The sequence below is a fragment of the Panthera leo genome, chromosome B4, assembly GCF_018350215.1.
Source record: "Panthera leo isolate Ple1 chromosome B4, P.leo_Ple1_pat1.1, whole genome shotgun sequence".
Lineage (NCBI taxonomy): Eukaryota > Metazoa > Chordata > Mammalia > Carnivora > Felidae > Panthera > Panthera leo.
The window spans coordinates 123487274-123502099 of NC_056685.1; the positions used below are offsets into that span (position 1 = coordinate 123487274).

Consider the following 14826-nt stretch of genomic DNA (forward strand, 5'->3'; position numbering starts at 1 on the left):
TGAGCTTTTCTGCACATTGATTACATGGAAATGTTGATATTTGACCTAATAGGGAACCTAACATTATAAATCAAATCAGATGGGACACTAGAATCCTTAACTTGCCTGTGTTGCTCCTGTGTGCATACAGAAAATCGAGGAGGATTCTGGTAGTAAGGCAGAAGCAAATCTACACAGAATCCTTAAAAGGAGACCGGAGCCCAGCTTCAATGGCTTTATGTGTCCTTTCTTTTAAAAGGGAGAGTAAGGGACATATATACCACCTTGCAGATTGTTCTGAGAATTAGAAATAATATTCACCTTTATCACCAGAACCTAGCCCATTTCTTGACAATGTAGAAGGTACTTAGTAAATACACATCCATAATCTATTGTCTCCAATTCTAAAATAATCTTCAAATGTCTGAAAACAAAAGGATTTTTAACTTTTTTGATAGCAAAACGTAGATCCCACTCAGGGTATTGCATAACATAAATATATGCATTACATTTTTGAAATTCAAAACCTTTCCAATTTCTAAACAGGTCTGGCCCAGTGCTTTTGGCTAAGGGATTGTGGCCGTGTGTTTGAATGTATGTGACTGTCTTCTAGGCCAAGCTGTGTTCTAAGCAAATTTACACGTATTAGGTAATTTATTCCTTACAGAAACTTTATAAGGTTCTATTAGCTTCAGTTTACAAATGGAGAAACTAAGGCATAGAAGGGTTGAACAATTTGCCCAACATGGGTAATAGCAGAACTGGGATTCCAGTCCATACCCAAGAGTCTGCATGCTTGTGGTGAAGAGTGAATGCAAGACATGGTACACAATCAGGAAGCAACTTCTTTTTAAAAGATAAGCCTCCGGGGCACCTGGGTGGCTCAGTCGGTTAAGCGTCCGACTTCGGCTCGGGTCATGATCTCACGGTCCGTGAGTTCGAGCCCGGCGTCGGGCTCTGTGCTGACGGCTCAGAGCCTGGAGCCTGTTTCGGATTCTGTGTCTCCCTCTCTCTCTGACCCTCCCCCGTTCATGCTCTGTCTCTCTCTGTCTCAAAAATAAATAAACGTTAAAAAATAAATAAATAAATAAATTTTAAAAGATAAGCCTCCACCTATCTAAACTCCTCACAAAACACGGCGTTAATTTGTTCGGTTTTGCCCACTGCAGGCTACAGCAAGAGGGCAATAAAGGCGAAGTGGAAAAGTTTTGACAGTAAAGGCTTGTTGTAAGAGTAGCTAATGTTTATCGAGCACCTACCATATGCTAAGCGTGAGTCTAATTCTTTTCTAGAAACACATTCCTAGAAACACACCTCTCAGGAAGGCCAGTTTTGTCAGCTGCATTTGTAGACTGAGCAGCGGAGGTTAAATAATGTGTCCAAGATCACCTCCAACGTCACCCGGAGGACTGCATTTCAGGAAGCTGGTGTTATATGTAGCACACTCTCCTCGCCTTGTGCTCACAGGTCTAGGACATGCACATTTGTGTTGTCTTCCTAAAATACTTACCCAGGTGCCGTATGTGCCACAGGGGGTTGATGGTGGAGTATTTCCCATGAAACACGATCAGCATCGGGGAGGTGGCCACCCCTCCTCCCAGGGAGCTGCTGTAGAGATTCTCCCTAAGAAATGGAACAGAAACGCACCATTTGGCCTGGAGCCCCACAGACTCCTATAAAGTAGAATCTACTAATTTTGAAAGATGTGAGACCATCTCTCGCTGTATAATAAGACTATGGTTTTTCACTTGCCCCCAGCTTTTTATTTTGAAAATTGTCAGACAACACAGAATTGTAAGAAGGGTACCGTGAATCCCATACCATCCACCTAGATTGACAGCGTAGCATTTTACCATTTTCGTTTTTATCCTTTTTTAATGGCAAATACTGAAGATCAAATTCTGATCCTACGTTATTTAGAATAACTTTACTCACAAATTCAAAGTTACGGTGGTATTGAAAGTATCCAGATAGAAAAGACGAACAGGAAATACAGTGAGATGATAATTGCGGTTGTGTTAGAGGGGTTTTTCCCCCCATATTTTAAAACTTGGATGATGAAAAATGATACATTTTTAAAAACTCAACTTCCAAAACCAAAGTTGAGTTTATAAAATAATTCTTTTTAAGTTTATTTATTTTGAGACACAGAGAGTGCGAGTGGGGGAGGGGCAGAGAGAGGGGGAATCTCAAGCAGGTCCACTCTCAGCACGGAGCCTGACGTGGGGCTCGAACTTACAAAACTGTAAGATCATGACCTTTGCTGAAATCAAGAGTTGGATGCCCAACCGAGTGAGCCACCCAGGCACCCCAGAGTTTATAAAAATAATTCTTCAAAACAAATTATGTAGGAAGAAACTCAACTGAGAAATGGTTTTCAGTGGAAAAGGTTCACTAGGATTCTGGGAGAAGACTTAAAGTCACATTACTAATTCATTAGAAAAAATGTTTGTAGGGGCGCCTGGGTGGCTCAGTCGGTTGAGCGCTGACTTCGGCTCAGGTCACGATCTCGCGGTCCATGAGTTCGAGCCCCGCATCGGGGCCCTGTGCTGACAGCTCAGAGCCCGGAGCCTGTTTCAGATTCTGTGTCTCCCTCTCTCTGACCCTCCCCCATTCATGCTCTCTCTCTGTCTCAAAAATAAATAAACGTTAAAAAAAAAAAATTAAAAAAAAATGTATAATGAGATTGTGCAGGATCTCGGTTCCACTGACATACCGTTTGGGGACAGATTTTCATCTGCTGTCCCCATTCTTTCTCACCCATGCCTCTGTAAGCAAATCTGACCTAAGATGTCTATGAAATATTTCTAACCCCTGAGATATGCATAGAAAATTAATTATGCAATTTTGTCCCCAAGCAAGGAAAATGGTAGAAGGGTTTACACCTACTCCACATTTTTTTGCATCCATTTCTCCAGTTGTTTGGTGATACGTTGATGCTTCCATTCCGTCATGTTGGCGACAATCACGCCGGGATTGAAAGAGCACGTGCTGGGGCTTATGCCAAGGTCTTTTATGGTCTTCTTCCTATAGTCCAGATAGCCCATGTACGTATTCTGTAAAGGAACAGGATATGCCTTTGACCAACACATCTTTTGTTTCTGGAAAACGATCATTTTCTTGAAACCACTGGGCAGCATTTCTGGATTTCCTCCTGTGTCGCAAGCCATTTCCTAATGTCCTTTGCTGTTTTTCGTGTTTCCCCAACCTCGAAAGGCTGAGTGCCCCCTAGTCTCCTTGCCTGCACCTGTTCCTGTCTCTACTACGAGCTCCCCAGACAGCCTCATCCGGTCTCGTGGCCCAAAATACTATCTGTGCAGCCAGCCTTGACCTCTCCTCTGGATTCCCAAAGCCTGCTACATCTGTTGGCAGATACTGCGTCTCCTTCTGGATGCTTAACAAGGCAGCTCTACTTACATCCAAAAACTGATCCTGATCCTGGCCGGAACTCGCCTCCCCACAACCCGCCTACCTCAGTTACCGGCAACACTATTCTTCCAGTTACTTGGGCAAAAAACCCAGGGTCATTACGTCCTCCGTGGCCCCTTCACACTCACTTTGCATCCAAATCTGTCACCAAGTCCTATTTGTCTCCTCTTCCAAAATATATCCATAAGCCAACCACTGCCTATGCTGCAGCCTTCCCGGTCTGGGCTGTAATCCCCACTCACAGGACGTCCGCGAGCCCCTCCTACACTGTTCCTGCTTCCACCCTTTTCAACTTCACTCTGTCTCTATGTTATTCATCTGCTCAAAGCCTCTCCAGTGGCTTTCCGTCTCAGTAAAAGCCAGAATTCCTAAGATGTGTTGCCGTGCCCTAGGCCATCTGCCCCCAGCGCCATGACCTTTCTAGCCTATTCTCACGGTTCCCTCTGCCACCCTGACCTCCTTGCTCCTGCAATAAAAGAAAGACACACTCCTGCTTCAGGACCTTTGCACTTGTTGTTACCTCTTCTTGGAATGCTTTCCCCCTAAATATCTGCTGAGCTAATCCCCTCACTTCTTTTACGTGCAGGCTCAGCGACACCATGTCAGGGGAGCCTTCCCTGATCACCCAATTTAAAATACAACCCAACCTGCATCCTGATCCTCTGTTAAATATTTTGTTTACTGTCTTTTCCCACTAACACGTAAACTTCACAAAGGCAGGCATTTCAGTTTTGTTTACTGTACTGCTGGTACCTAAAACAGTGCCGGCACCATGGTAAGCACATGGGTGGTTGTGGAGTGGCTGTGATATGAGGCCACACAGGCTGTCACAATCCACCTCAAGCTCAGTGCGATGCCCAAGCGCAACACGGAAATCATGGACACGCTCGAGCAGTTTCCATGTGCCAGCCTCTGTTCTAGGAACTTTGCACACATTACCTCGTTAATCGCACAGTCACTTTACACGTATTAACTAATTTAATTCTCACCATAACTCTACGAGGGAAGTACTGTTATTACCTCTGACAATTGAGGGAGAACCACACGGCCACGCACTTGCCCAGGGCTACAAACCTACTAAGGGGTGGAGCCAACCTGTTGACTAAGGTCCTAGGCCTCAAAGTATGTCACACCTCTACTGTCACGCGTCTAAAATGATGTCCTGGAACTTTGTTTAAAGAACAGCATTTGATTCTTAATAACACCTTGTATTTTAAAGCCATCCTTTTAGTTTCAGTATTACAGACAGGTTCGACTTCCCTCATTTCCAGCAGGGTAAGTTGCTCTTTACCCTTGAGCAAAATCAGTATTTTCCTCTGTTGAAAGGAAAACACAAAAAAAGCAATGATCAAAACTCTGACAACAAAACCAAAAGTCCAGGGACTGTCTTACAGGAAACCCCATCTCGGACAGGGGTGGTTGCAGCCACTTAGGTAACACCTGTCACTTCTGGAGCATTACTGCAGGCTGGAGCTCTGGCATCGGGTGATTTCATCACAGCTCACAAAAACCAAATGAAACAGGTACCGTTGTTGCCATGTGTCAGACAAGCAGAGAAGGACTTGCAGGGCTAACTTGCCCCAGAGTCGGTACACACGGAGCTGGGGCCGAATGGACAGCCCGGGCCCTGTGCTGCACTCCAAGGTTCGATGAAGGGAAGGGAAGGGAACAGCAGAGCGAAGCCAGGACCTCCACGCCAGCGAGCCCACCTGCAGCCCCACAAATCTGTTCATGTCCTGAGCGGAGGGCAGATCGCAGTCATCCGAAAAAGCTGCCGCGTGGCCCAGGGCCAAAGTGGTGTCATAGAGTTCCTGGATGTCACCTGAATTCAGAAAACACCAGTGGCTTAAATATTATAGCATTTGGTTTTGAGCTAGATAGAGCCTTAGATTGCCCAACAGTCCCTGATTTTGCTATGGAGGAAAAGTATGTGATCTCAATTTCGAGTGGCCTGGCGATTTACTTAATAACATATTTTGTCTCAATTCAGAAGGCCACTTGATGATAAGCTCAGATCGGCACTGGCTAAATGTCTTTACTTCCGTTGCCATGTAGAGACCACACCAGTGCTTAGCTTATTTGCATGTGAGAGAGAGAGAGAGAAAGAGAGAGCAACACTTAGACACCAAAACGTAGCTCACTTTTAAGAATGTCACCAGGGATGGGGGAGGGGAAGGAAAAAAAAAAAAAAGAGGTTAGAGTGGGAGAGAGCCAAAGCATAAGAGACTGTTAAAAACTGAGAACAAACTGAGGGTTGATGGGGGGTGGGAGGGAGGGTAGGGTGGGTTATGGGTATTGAGGAGGGCACCTTTTGGGATGAGCACTGGGTGTTGTATGGAAACCAATTTGACAGTAAATTTCATCTAATAAATAAATAAATAAACAAATAAATAAATAAATAAAAAAGAATGTCACCAGGGAGACTTTATTCCTCTACATTTTAGGGATGCAGAGAAAGGAAAGGCTACTGAGCTATTTATTACCGACTTCAACAGTCAGAGAGTGGCTCTCAGTCAACTGGACTGTCCAGGGAAGTGAGTTATCAACCCCCGTTTTCAAAACATCCCCAAATTTATAACAATACTGTTCTCCCATCTTGAATACGCAGTCACAGTCGCTGGGCATCTAGCTACTTGGAAACTGAAGGAGATAGATGGTTATTCTACTCATCGGCTGCTCCTTTTCCGAGTGTTCTTGGCAGTCGGCGTGTATACCTTGTACGATTACGTCATCGTCCAAATAGATGACTTTCTCATGTTGATGGATAAGCAGAGGGAGATAAAAGCGGACAAAGTTCAGCTGTTAAAACAACAGAAAAAAAAGTGATGGTGGGGAAGAGGCATATGGCTCAATGTCTTCTAGTGCTCTTATGGGGGTGGCTTTGACCATGGCCTCAGTTTCGCTCCAGGTGTGGAGCAAAATAAAACAGTCCGTAAAGATGCCTCGCTGCAGCTTCCTGGTTCCAAGTTATCCGGGCCCCGGGCTGCAGCTGATGCTGGCCCATCAGTGCCCTTCTAGACCCAAACCCTCACCTGCCGAGACTGTGACATGACTTGGGTCTCCGTGAGCCACTGTCCTGGGAGTCACGGAGGCTTCCTGGTCAATCTTTTAGGACACAAAGTGCCTGCCCTCCTCTATACTAGTAATTTGATTACCGTCAACTAAATCAGCCTTACACACACACACACACACACACACACACACACATACACACACAGGACACAGGGGCACAGGGGCATCATCCCAACCACGAGCTCAACCTCTTAGCTCCCTGGACCAGAAAAAAGTCAGACAAGCACGAGCTGAGGGTGAGAGTCATATGGTTTCATTAGCCATAACACTATCGAACCCAAAGTTCTAGCTCAGCTCACACTCTGATAATAAATATAAGGAACTGGGGAAAGATAACGTCATTAGAGGGCATAGAATTCAGTACATTTTCAAGGACGGATGTAACAAGCATATGCAGAAAGCAGCTGCATTTTCCGTGAAGCTGCCATCAATACTACTCTTCATGCAAGAGAGTCCCTTTAGTAAGAACTCTTTGCAGAAAAATACCTTAAGATTCCCAATTCTAGGGAAAAAAAGCAGTGTCTCCTGAAAATATTACCTTAGTTGATACTATGAGGTATATCATCTATCACGCTGCTGGTTTTCCTTAGCTGCCGGGATACTTGGGCTAAATTCAACGTCCAATTACAGCACACATAACACGCTGTCGGCTGGGAATACTTTTCCTGGCCTCACTATTTGGCCCCTACCCCCAACCTCTACAGGCCTATTCACACACAGAAATGCATCCTACGTTTTCTTATGCTTCATTTCTGCTTGAATAGCTTCATTTTATTTATGTGAACCACCTTAAATCCTTCCGGAGCAGGTGACTTATAAATTATAAATAAGCAGACCTTGGTGGAGACCTGACACTGCTTCAAAAATATTCTGTCTGCATCCCAGTGGCCAGTGCGCCCCACTGAGCAAGGGTCTCACCGAAGACTGTCCCCAGCACGTGCGCGATTCCTACTCACAGGCTGGAGCAATTCTGGCCTTGATGAGTCCGGTCTGACCTTCCCCTTGAGGACTATCGGGTTGAATTCCACGATTTTAAAGTTTATTTCTCTTAGTTTAGAATGTTCAATCCATTTTCTAAAGAGATGACAACAAACAAACAAAAACAAACAAAAAACACCTCTAGCATATACACCTCCAACCTTTTGCCTCAATTTCCCTATTGCCTCAGAGTTGATCTGTGGCCTCTTTCGAAAGTTACAAATAAAATGTGTATAACCTTAGTAGAGTTTAGTCTATAAAACCTTCTGATTTTTTTTCCCCCATCTGGTCTGGCTTCCGATCTTTCCTCTCTTTTTTCTTTAATTCACGTAACTCTGCAAAGGAAATGAAGCGAAACAGTAATAACCAAATAGCTCCCCAGATCCACATAATCTCCACAGGAAACCGGGAGAACAAAATGTGTCCCTTCTTTCTTACAAAGCATCTGCGGATCCTGGTCCCTGTTTGCCACGGGGTTACCAGATTTTGTCAACTGATGAAGCTGAATCTCCTACCCGCCTTCTTCCTCTGCTATTTCCACTCCAAGGATGATCTGAAGTGATCCTGGCCTCTGTCTCTGTCTCTCCATGTTCCCCACCTTTCCTCGCTTCCCGCCTTCCCCTCCTCCCTCCCCCCGACCCTCTCCCCTCAGGTCTGCTCAGTCGCACACGGTCTGCGACTATCTTTTATCCAATTCATGATACAATTCTTGGCAGAAATCATCTCAAAACAATTGTTAATGACTAAAGCCACACATGGTAACATCTGTTGTTGCTCAAAAGTTGACAAATCAATCCTCGGAACAAAATTTAGATCTGCAAAATTTGAACCATAAAAAGCAGCCATTCACACAATGTTATATGTCAATTATATTTCCAATCCGGAGATGGGGAGAAGTCATGTCAGTAAGAAAAAGATAGACAACCCTACTGAAAAACTGGCAAGAGACTTGAACGCGCAAATCTAAGTAGCCAAGAAATGTGTGAAAAAAAGTGCTGGGCGGTAGGGGGACCCTGGGTGGCTAAGTCAGTGAAGCATCTGACTAGGCTCAGGTAATGATCACGCAGTTTGTGGGTTCAAGCCTCCTGTCAGGCTCTGTGCTGACAGCTGAGAGCCTAGAATCTGCTTCAGATTCTGTGTGTGTCTCTCTCTCTGCCCCTCCCCTGCTTGTGCTCTCTCTCTGTCAAAAATAAACGTTTAAAAAAGAACATTTAAAATTTTTTTTAAAAAGTGCTCAATCTCATTTAAAATGAAGGAATCTCAAGTTAAACCATGATGAGATAGCCCTGGACACCTATCAGGATGGCAAAGTTAAAAAGACTGACTATACTGGGGCGGCTGTGTGGCTTGGTCGGTTAACCGTCCAACTCTTTTTTTTTTAATGTTCATTTATTTTTGAGAGAAAGAGAGACAGAATGTGAGCAGGGGAGGGGCAGAGACAGAGGGAGACACAGAATCTGAAGCAGGCTCCGGCCTCTGAGCTGTCAGCACAGAGCCCAACGCAGGGCTCGAACTCACAGACCGTGAGATTGTGACCTGAGCTGAAGTCGGACCCTCAACCGACTGAGCCACCCAGGTGCCCCAACTCTTTTTTTTTTAATGCTTATTTATTTTTGAGAGAGCACGAGGCATGGGGCGGGGGCGGGGTGCAGAGAGAGAGGGAGACACAGAACCCGAAGCAGGCTCCAGGCTCTGAGCTGTCCGCACAGAGTCCAGCGCAGGGCTCGAACACACAAGCCGTGAGATCATAAACTCAGGTGAGGTCAGACGCTTAACTGACTGAGCCACCCAGGCACCTCAAGTGTCTGATTCTTGATTTCGGCTCAGGTCATGATGTGGCCTGACAGTAGGGAGCCTGCTTGGGAATCTGTGTCTCCCTCTCTCTCTGCCCCTCCCCCGCTCACAATCTCTCTCTTTCTCTCAAAGAAAAGAAATAAACATTAAAAAAAACCCCAAAAAACCTGACCATACCACATTGGGTGGTGGTTGTTACATGGGTATGTTTACTTTGTGATGACTCACTAAACTGCACGCAGAATTTATGCAATTTTCTGTTTTTGTATTCTACTTCACTGAAAAGAAAGTTTTGTTTTGTTTTGTTTTGTTTTGAATAATTTAAAACGGTCTAGTGGACTCGACAACCAAGAGCTGGGAAACAGTCCCTGCTCAGATGTCATCAAGCCCTAGGGCCGATGCCCTTCTGTTCAAGCACAAACCCTTGCTCAGACCATATGACACAAGCCACCCTTTGGGGCTTGGTTATCTGCTTTTCATACCCATAGATAATTACAGGGCTGTTAACAGCAGGCTAAGTGAACAATCTGCAAAATAAATGAGAAGAAGAGTGAGAAATGAGACAGAAAATCTAGAACGTGTACATAAGCCCTCAAAACCCACAGGAGCCAAAGACCATTTAGATTAGGAGTGAGTGTCAGCCACATCTCAGTATCTCCTAATGGTGCCATGACCTAAAAATCGCATTGTAAAAGTCATGCATAAATAACATCTTCAGGGGCCTGCCTGGCACGGTCGGAAGAGCATGTGACTCTTGATCTTGGGGTCATGAGTTCAAGCCCCATGTTGGGTGAAGAGGTTACTAAAAATAAATAAACTTAAAAAATAAATACATTCTCCTGAATAATGGAAATAACACTAGAAATACCTTGAACTTCCCGTCATCACTGCTCTCCCTAAGCCATCCATCCTCCCCAGAGACAGTCACTGCTGGCAGATGGAGATCTTTCGGGTCTTTTTCTTTGCAGAAACACATATGTACATGTACACATTTATGGTTTGGTTTTTTTTTTAAGATTTTGTTTTTAAGTAATCTCTACACCCAACATGGGGCTCAAAATCACAACCCCGAGATCAAGAGTCACGTGCTCTACTGACTGAGCTAGCCCGGTGCCCTTGGTTTTTTGATTCTTTAAAAAAAATTATTTATTTATTTATTTATTTATTTATTTATTTATTTATTTATTACTTTTTGAGACAGAAAGAGAGCATGAGCAGGAGAGGGACAGATAGAGGGGAACAGAAGACCTGAAGTGGGCTCTGTGCTGACAGCAGCCAGCCTGATGCAGGGCTTGAACCCACAAACTGTGAGATCATGACCTGAGCCAAAGTCGGGTGCTCAATCGACTGAGCCACCCAGGCACCCCCAGTTTTTTTATTGTTTTTTTTTTTTTTTTTTTTTTTTACGTTTATTTATTTTTGAGACAGAGAGAGACAGAGCATGAACGGGGGAGGGGCAGAGAGAGAGGGAGACACAGAATCGGAAGCAGGCTCCAGGCTCTGAGCCATCAGCCCAGAGCCCGATGCGGGGCTCGAACTCACGGACCGTGAGATCGTGACCTGAGCTGAAGTCAGACGCTCAACCGACTGAGCCACCCGGGCGCCCCATTTTTATTGTTTAAAGCTACAAGGTGAATGTTTATGGCCCCCTCCCCCCAAATTCATGTGTTGAAACCTAATCCCCAGTGTGATGGCATTTGGAGGTGTGGCCTTCAGAAGGTGATTAGGTCATGAGCGTGGAGCCTTCAGGAATGGGATGAGTGCCCTCATAAAAGAGACCCCAGTGAACGCCTCTAGCCCTCCCACCACAGGGCACACAGCAAAGATGCAGCCCTCCATGAACCAGGAAGCAGGCCCTTCCCAGGCATGGAATCAGCCGATGCCTAGAGCTTGGGCTTCACAGCCACCAGAACCGTGAGAAATACTTTTCTGTTTTCACAAGCCACCCGGTCTGTGGCATTCTATTACAGCAGCCCGGATGGCTTAAGACATTCATAAAATGGTTCACACTATATGAGACGTAGTGAAACTTTCATCTTCACACAACAACATGTCCCGAGGATCTTCTTTGTCAGTATACACACATTGCCTTCTTTTTGCCAATTTACGAAGCATACATTATTTAAAAAATTTTCTTAATGTTTATTTATTTTTGACAGGGAGAGAGCACGAGTGGGGGAGGGGCAGAGAGAGAGGGAGACACAGAATCCGAAGCAGGCTCCGGGCTCTGAGCTGTCAGCACAGAGCCCGACTCGGGGCTGGAACTCACAGGCTGCGAGATCATGACCTGAGCCGAAGTCGGAAGCTCAACTGACTGAGCCACCTAGGCGCCCCGAAGTATACATTATTTAAACAAGGAATAAGTGTGTCTATTTTCCTGCACTGGATATTGTTGTCCTGTTAATTTTTACCATCTTGATGAGTGAAAAATTATGTCACTGTTGTTTTAATCTGCATTTCCCTATTAGTAACACAGAATACTTTTTCATGTTTGTTGACCATTTGTATTTTTTCTTCCATGACTTGTCTGTATTGTATGCGCATTTTACTACCCGATGCTTATATGTTTAAAAGTTTTTTGTAAGAATTCTTTATATTCTTTGGATAGTAATCCTTTGTCTGTAATACATGTTGAAAATGTTTTGTGTAATTTATTGTGTGATTAATTTCACTTACAGTGTTTTTCATCATTAAAAAATTTTTAAATGTTATGCAGCCAAATCCATCCATTTTTTTCCTTGTGATTTGTGGGCTCACAGAGTCACTTTCCATAGCAAAATTATATAATTATCCTGCTTTTTTATAGTAATTTAAAATTTGATTTTCTGTTTATTTCTTCTAACTCCTTTCCAACTTACTTTGTAGTGTGTTGTGTGATAGGAAAGAGATCACTTTGCAGTTCAAAAGTTGTAATTAGTGATCATTCTGGGTCATATTAAAATGATACTATATTAATATCCTCCCAGGTTAAGAAAGCAGAAACTGTTAATTTTTTGTTTTGTTTTGTTTTTTTCAGAGAGAGAGCGTGTGCACACGCATGTGTGTGGGGGAGGGGCAGAGGGAGAGGGAGAGAGAGAATCTCAAGCAGGCTCCATGCCCAGTGCTGAGCCCAACAGAGGGCTCCATCTCACAACCATGAGATCATGACCTGAACCAAAATCAGGAGTTGGACACTTAACCGACTGAGACACCCAGGTGCCCCCCATCCTTTTTTTTTTTTTTTTTTTTTAAATTTTAGAGAGAGAGTGAGGCAGAGGAGAAGGGCAGAAGGAGAGAGAGAGAATCAAAGCAGGCTCCACACTCAATGCAGAGCCCAACACAACCTTGGGATCACGACCTGAGCTCAAATCAAGAGTTGGACACTCAACTGACTGAGCCACCCAGGCACCCCAAGATAAACCGTTTTAGAAAGACTTCCGGGGCGCCTGGGTGGCTCAGTTGGTTAAGCATTGGACTCTTGACTTCAGCTCAGATCATGATCTCACGGTTTGTGAGATCGAGTCCCATGTTGGGCTCTGTGCTGACAATGTGGAGCCTGCTTGGGATTTTCTCTTCTCCTCTCTCTCTGCCTCTCTGCTCCTGCTCTCGTGCACGTGCTCTCTCTGGAAACAAATAAATATTTAAAAAATAGAGAGAGATTTACACACAGCCTGCCTAAGGCTTGTAGTTCTTTAGATCATTAGCCAATTCACTTCAGCAGAATGATGCAATGCCCAACCAGATTAATGAGACTTTGCTGGAAACTTCCTTAGCTATACCACACATTCATCAGGTCACCCAGTAAACCTCAGGTCATCCCTTCATTAGTTCAAATGACATTCATCAAGCCCAAAACAGAAGGAAATGCATTTAAGGAAAGATAAGGAAGATGAAGAGAAAGTTGAAAACTCCAAAGTCTATAGTACACAAATTACCGGATTCGAGACAGAGTGTTCCGGAGTCCAACGACATAGAACAGAATGTTGGCATCGGTGTTGCTGTAGATGCTATTGATGGCAGCCATGGCGGCACCCATTCTCCCTGCAGCAGCACAAATCACCACAGGAATCTCATCCTCCATTTCCTCAGGAGCCTCAGAGTCATCGTCTGGAAACATCACAACCACTGTCTTAGAACATGAAGGAAATTCATAGTAGAACCAGTTCAAATTGTCTTCCACACTCCTGGGGGAAGACGGCATAGTGTGGAAGAGACTGCCAACCATTCTCCAACATCCAGTCTCTTCTTCTTTCAGAAATAGAACATGGGGTGGGGCAGGGGGAAGAAATACAACATTGGCGTTTTCATTTTAGCTGGCATCTAGCCAACCACTAAGAACAGATTTCTGAGACTCCCTAGCAAGTGTGCATGATCAAGTTATGACCAACGGAAGGTTAGTGCAAGTATGTGTGTGATTACCGGGTTTGCCTTTGAAAGCAACGTGCTACCCTCCCCTTCCCCTGTCCCCATTCCCATTGGCTGGAATGTAGATATGATGACAGAAGTTAGGGCAGCCATCTTGGACCACTAGTTGGAAGCTACCTGTGGAGGACACCAAAACCCTAACACAGAAGGAACCTTGATCTGGATAACCGTGGAAAGGGCACATCATTGTGTGGAATGACACACATTCATTCACTTGAGAGAGAAAATGAACTTCTATTTTGCTTCAGTCACTATGATTTTGGAGCTCTTTTACAGAAGCCAGTCGGACACACATACACACAGTTGAAAAATATGTGAAGAACTGGAAAGTCTCATTTGATCCGACAGTTCTCAACTCCTTCCTAAATTGGAATGTTTTCCTGCAATGCTGCTGTAAAAGCTAACTGCTTGTGATCTTCCTTCTCCTCTCCGCCCTCTAGTCAAGTCTCTCAAAAGTCCACAGCAAGAGAAAGGTGGTAAATGAAAGAGAATGGCTAATGCACAAGATGAATAATTGATTGTTCTTTTGAGCTGTGGCTGTGATGTAAAATACCAGTGTCGTAACATCTTATTTTGGCATTGCAATACAATTTTCCGGTATGAAAGATAATAATAATCAGTGTGAAGAGTGGCCACTCTCAGATGCCCTTCTGGTTTTTACTTAAAGCTCTCTTGACAGATAAGTACCACTCAGATGCGGGGCAGTTCTAGCTGATATTTAATCCAACAAATATATGAACTAACCACCAGGTACTGTGCTTTATGTAGCTTAAGAAACATTGAAGGGCCTCTCCCTTCTCCTACCTCTCTTCCCCAGGCTGGCCACCACATCTGAAATGTCCACCATGAGAATAATTCTGTTTTCACAGTATACTTACTGGCACAAGAGAATGCTCATAATACAACATTAAGGGGGAAAAGAATACAAAATTTCTCTCTAGTATTTGATACACAAAATCACCACAGGAATCTCCTCTGGTGTATGATCCCAATGGGATATACACATACATACATATTTTCAAATGGATCTACATCTGTTTATGGAATTATGAGTGATTTCAATTTCCTTATTTGCATTTCTTATATTTTCAAAATTCTCTAAAGCAACCATGGATACTTTTTTTTTTAATGTTTGTTTATTTTTGAGAGAGAGAGAGCACAAGCAGGGGA

General features: G+C 44.2%; 1 protein-coding gene across 2 annotated transcripts in view; it reads right to left on the reverse strand.

Annotated features, from left to right (window-relative positions):
* Positions 1–14826, reverse strand: part of GLT8D2 (glycosyltransferase 8 domain containing 2) — a 44617-nt gene that overhangs the window by 2716 nt on the left and 27075 nt on the right. Inside the window, exons 4-9 of one of the 2 annotated variants that reach the window (XM_042947562.1) lie at positions 13167–13338; positions 7437–7554; positions 6123–6207; positions 5118–5230; positions 2869–3035; positions 1490–1602 (exon numbers count right to left, since the gene is read on the reverse strand). In XM_042947562.1, the coding sequence (XP_042803496.1) occupies positions 1490–1602; positions 2869–3035; positions 5118–5230; positions 6123–6207; positions 7437–7554; positions 13167–13338 (768 nt within the window). Of the gene's footprint in view, positions 1–1489; positions 1603–2868; positions 3036–5117; positions 5231–6122; positions 6208–7436; positions 7555–13166; positions 13591–14826 lie in introns of those variants that run through there. The other variant, XM_042947561.1, reaches the window with a different exon arrangement.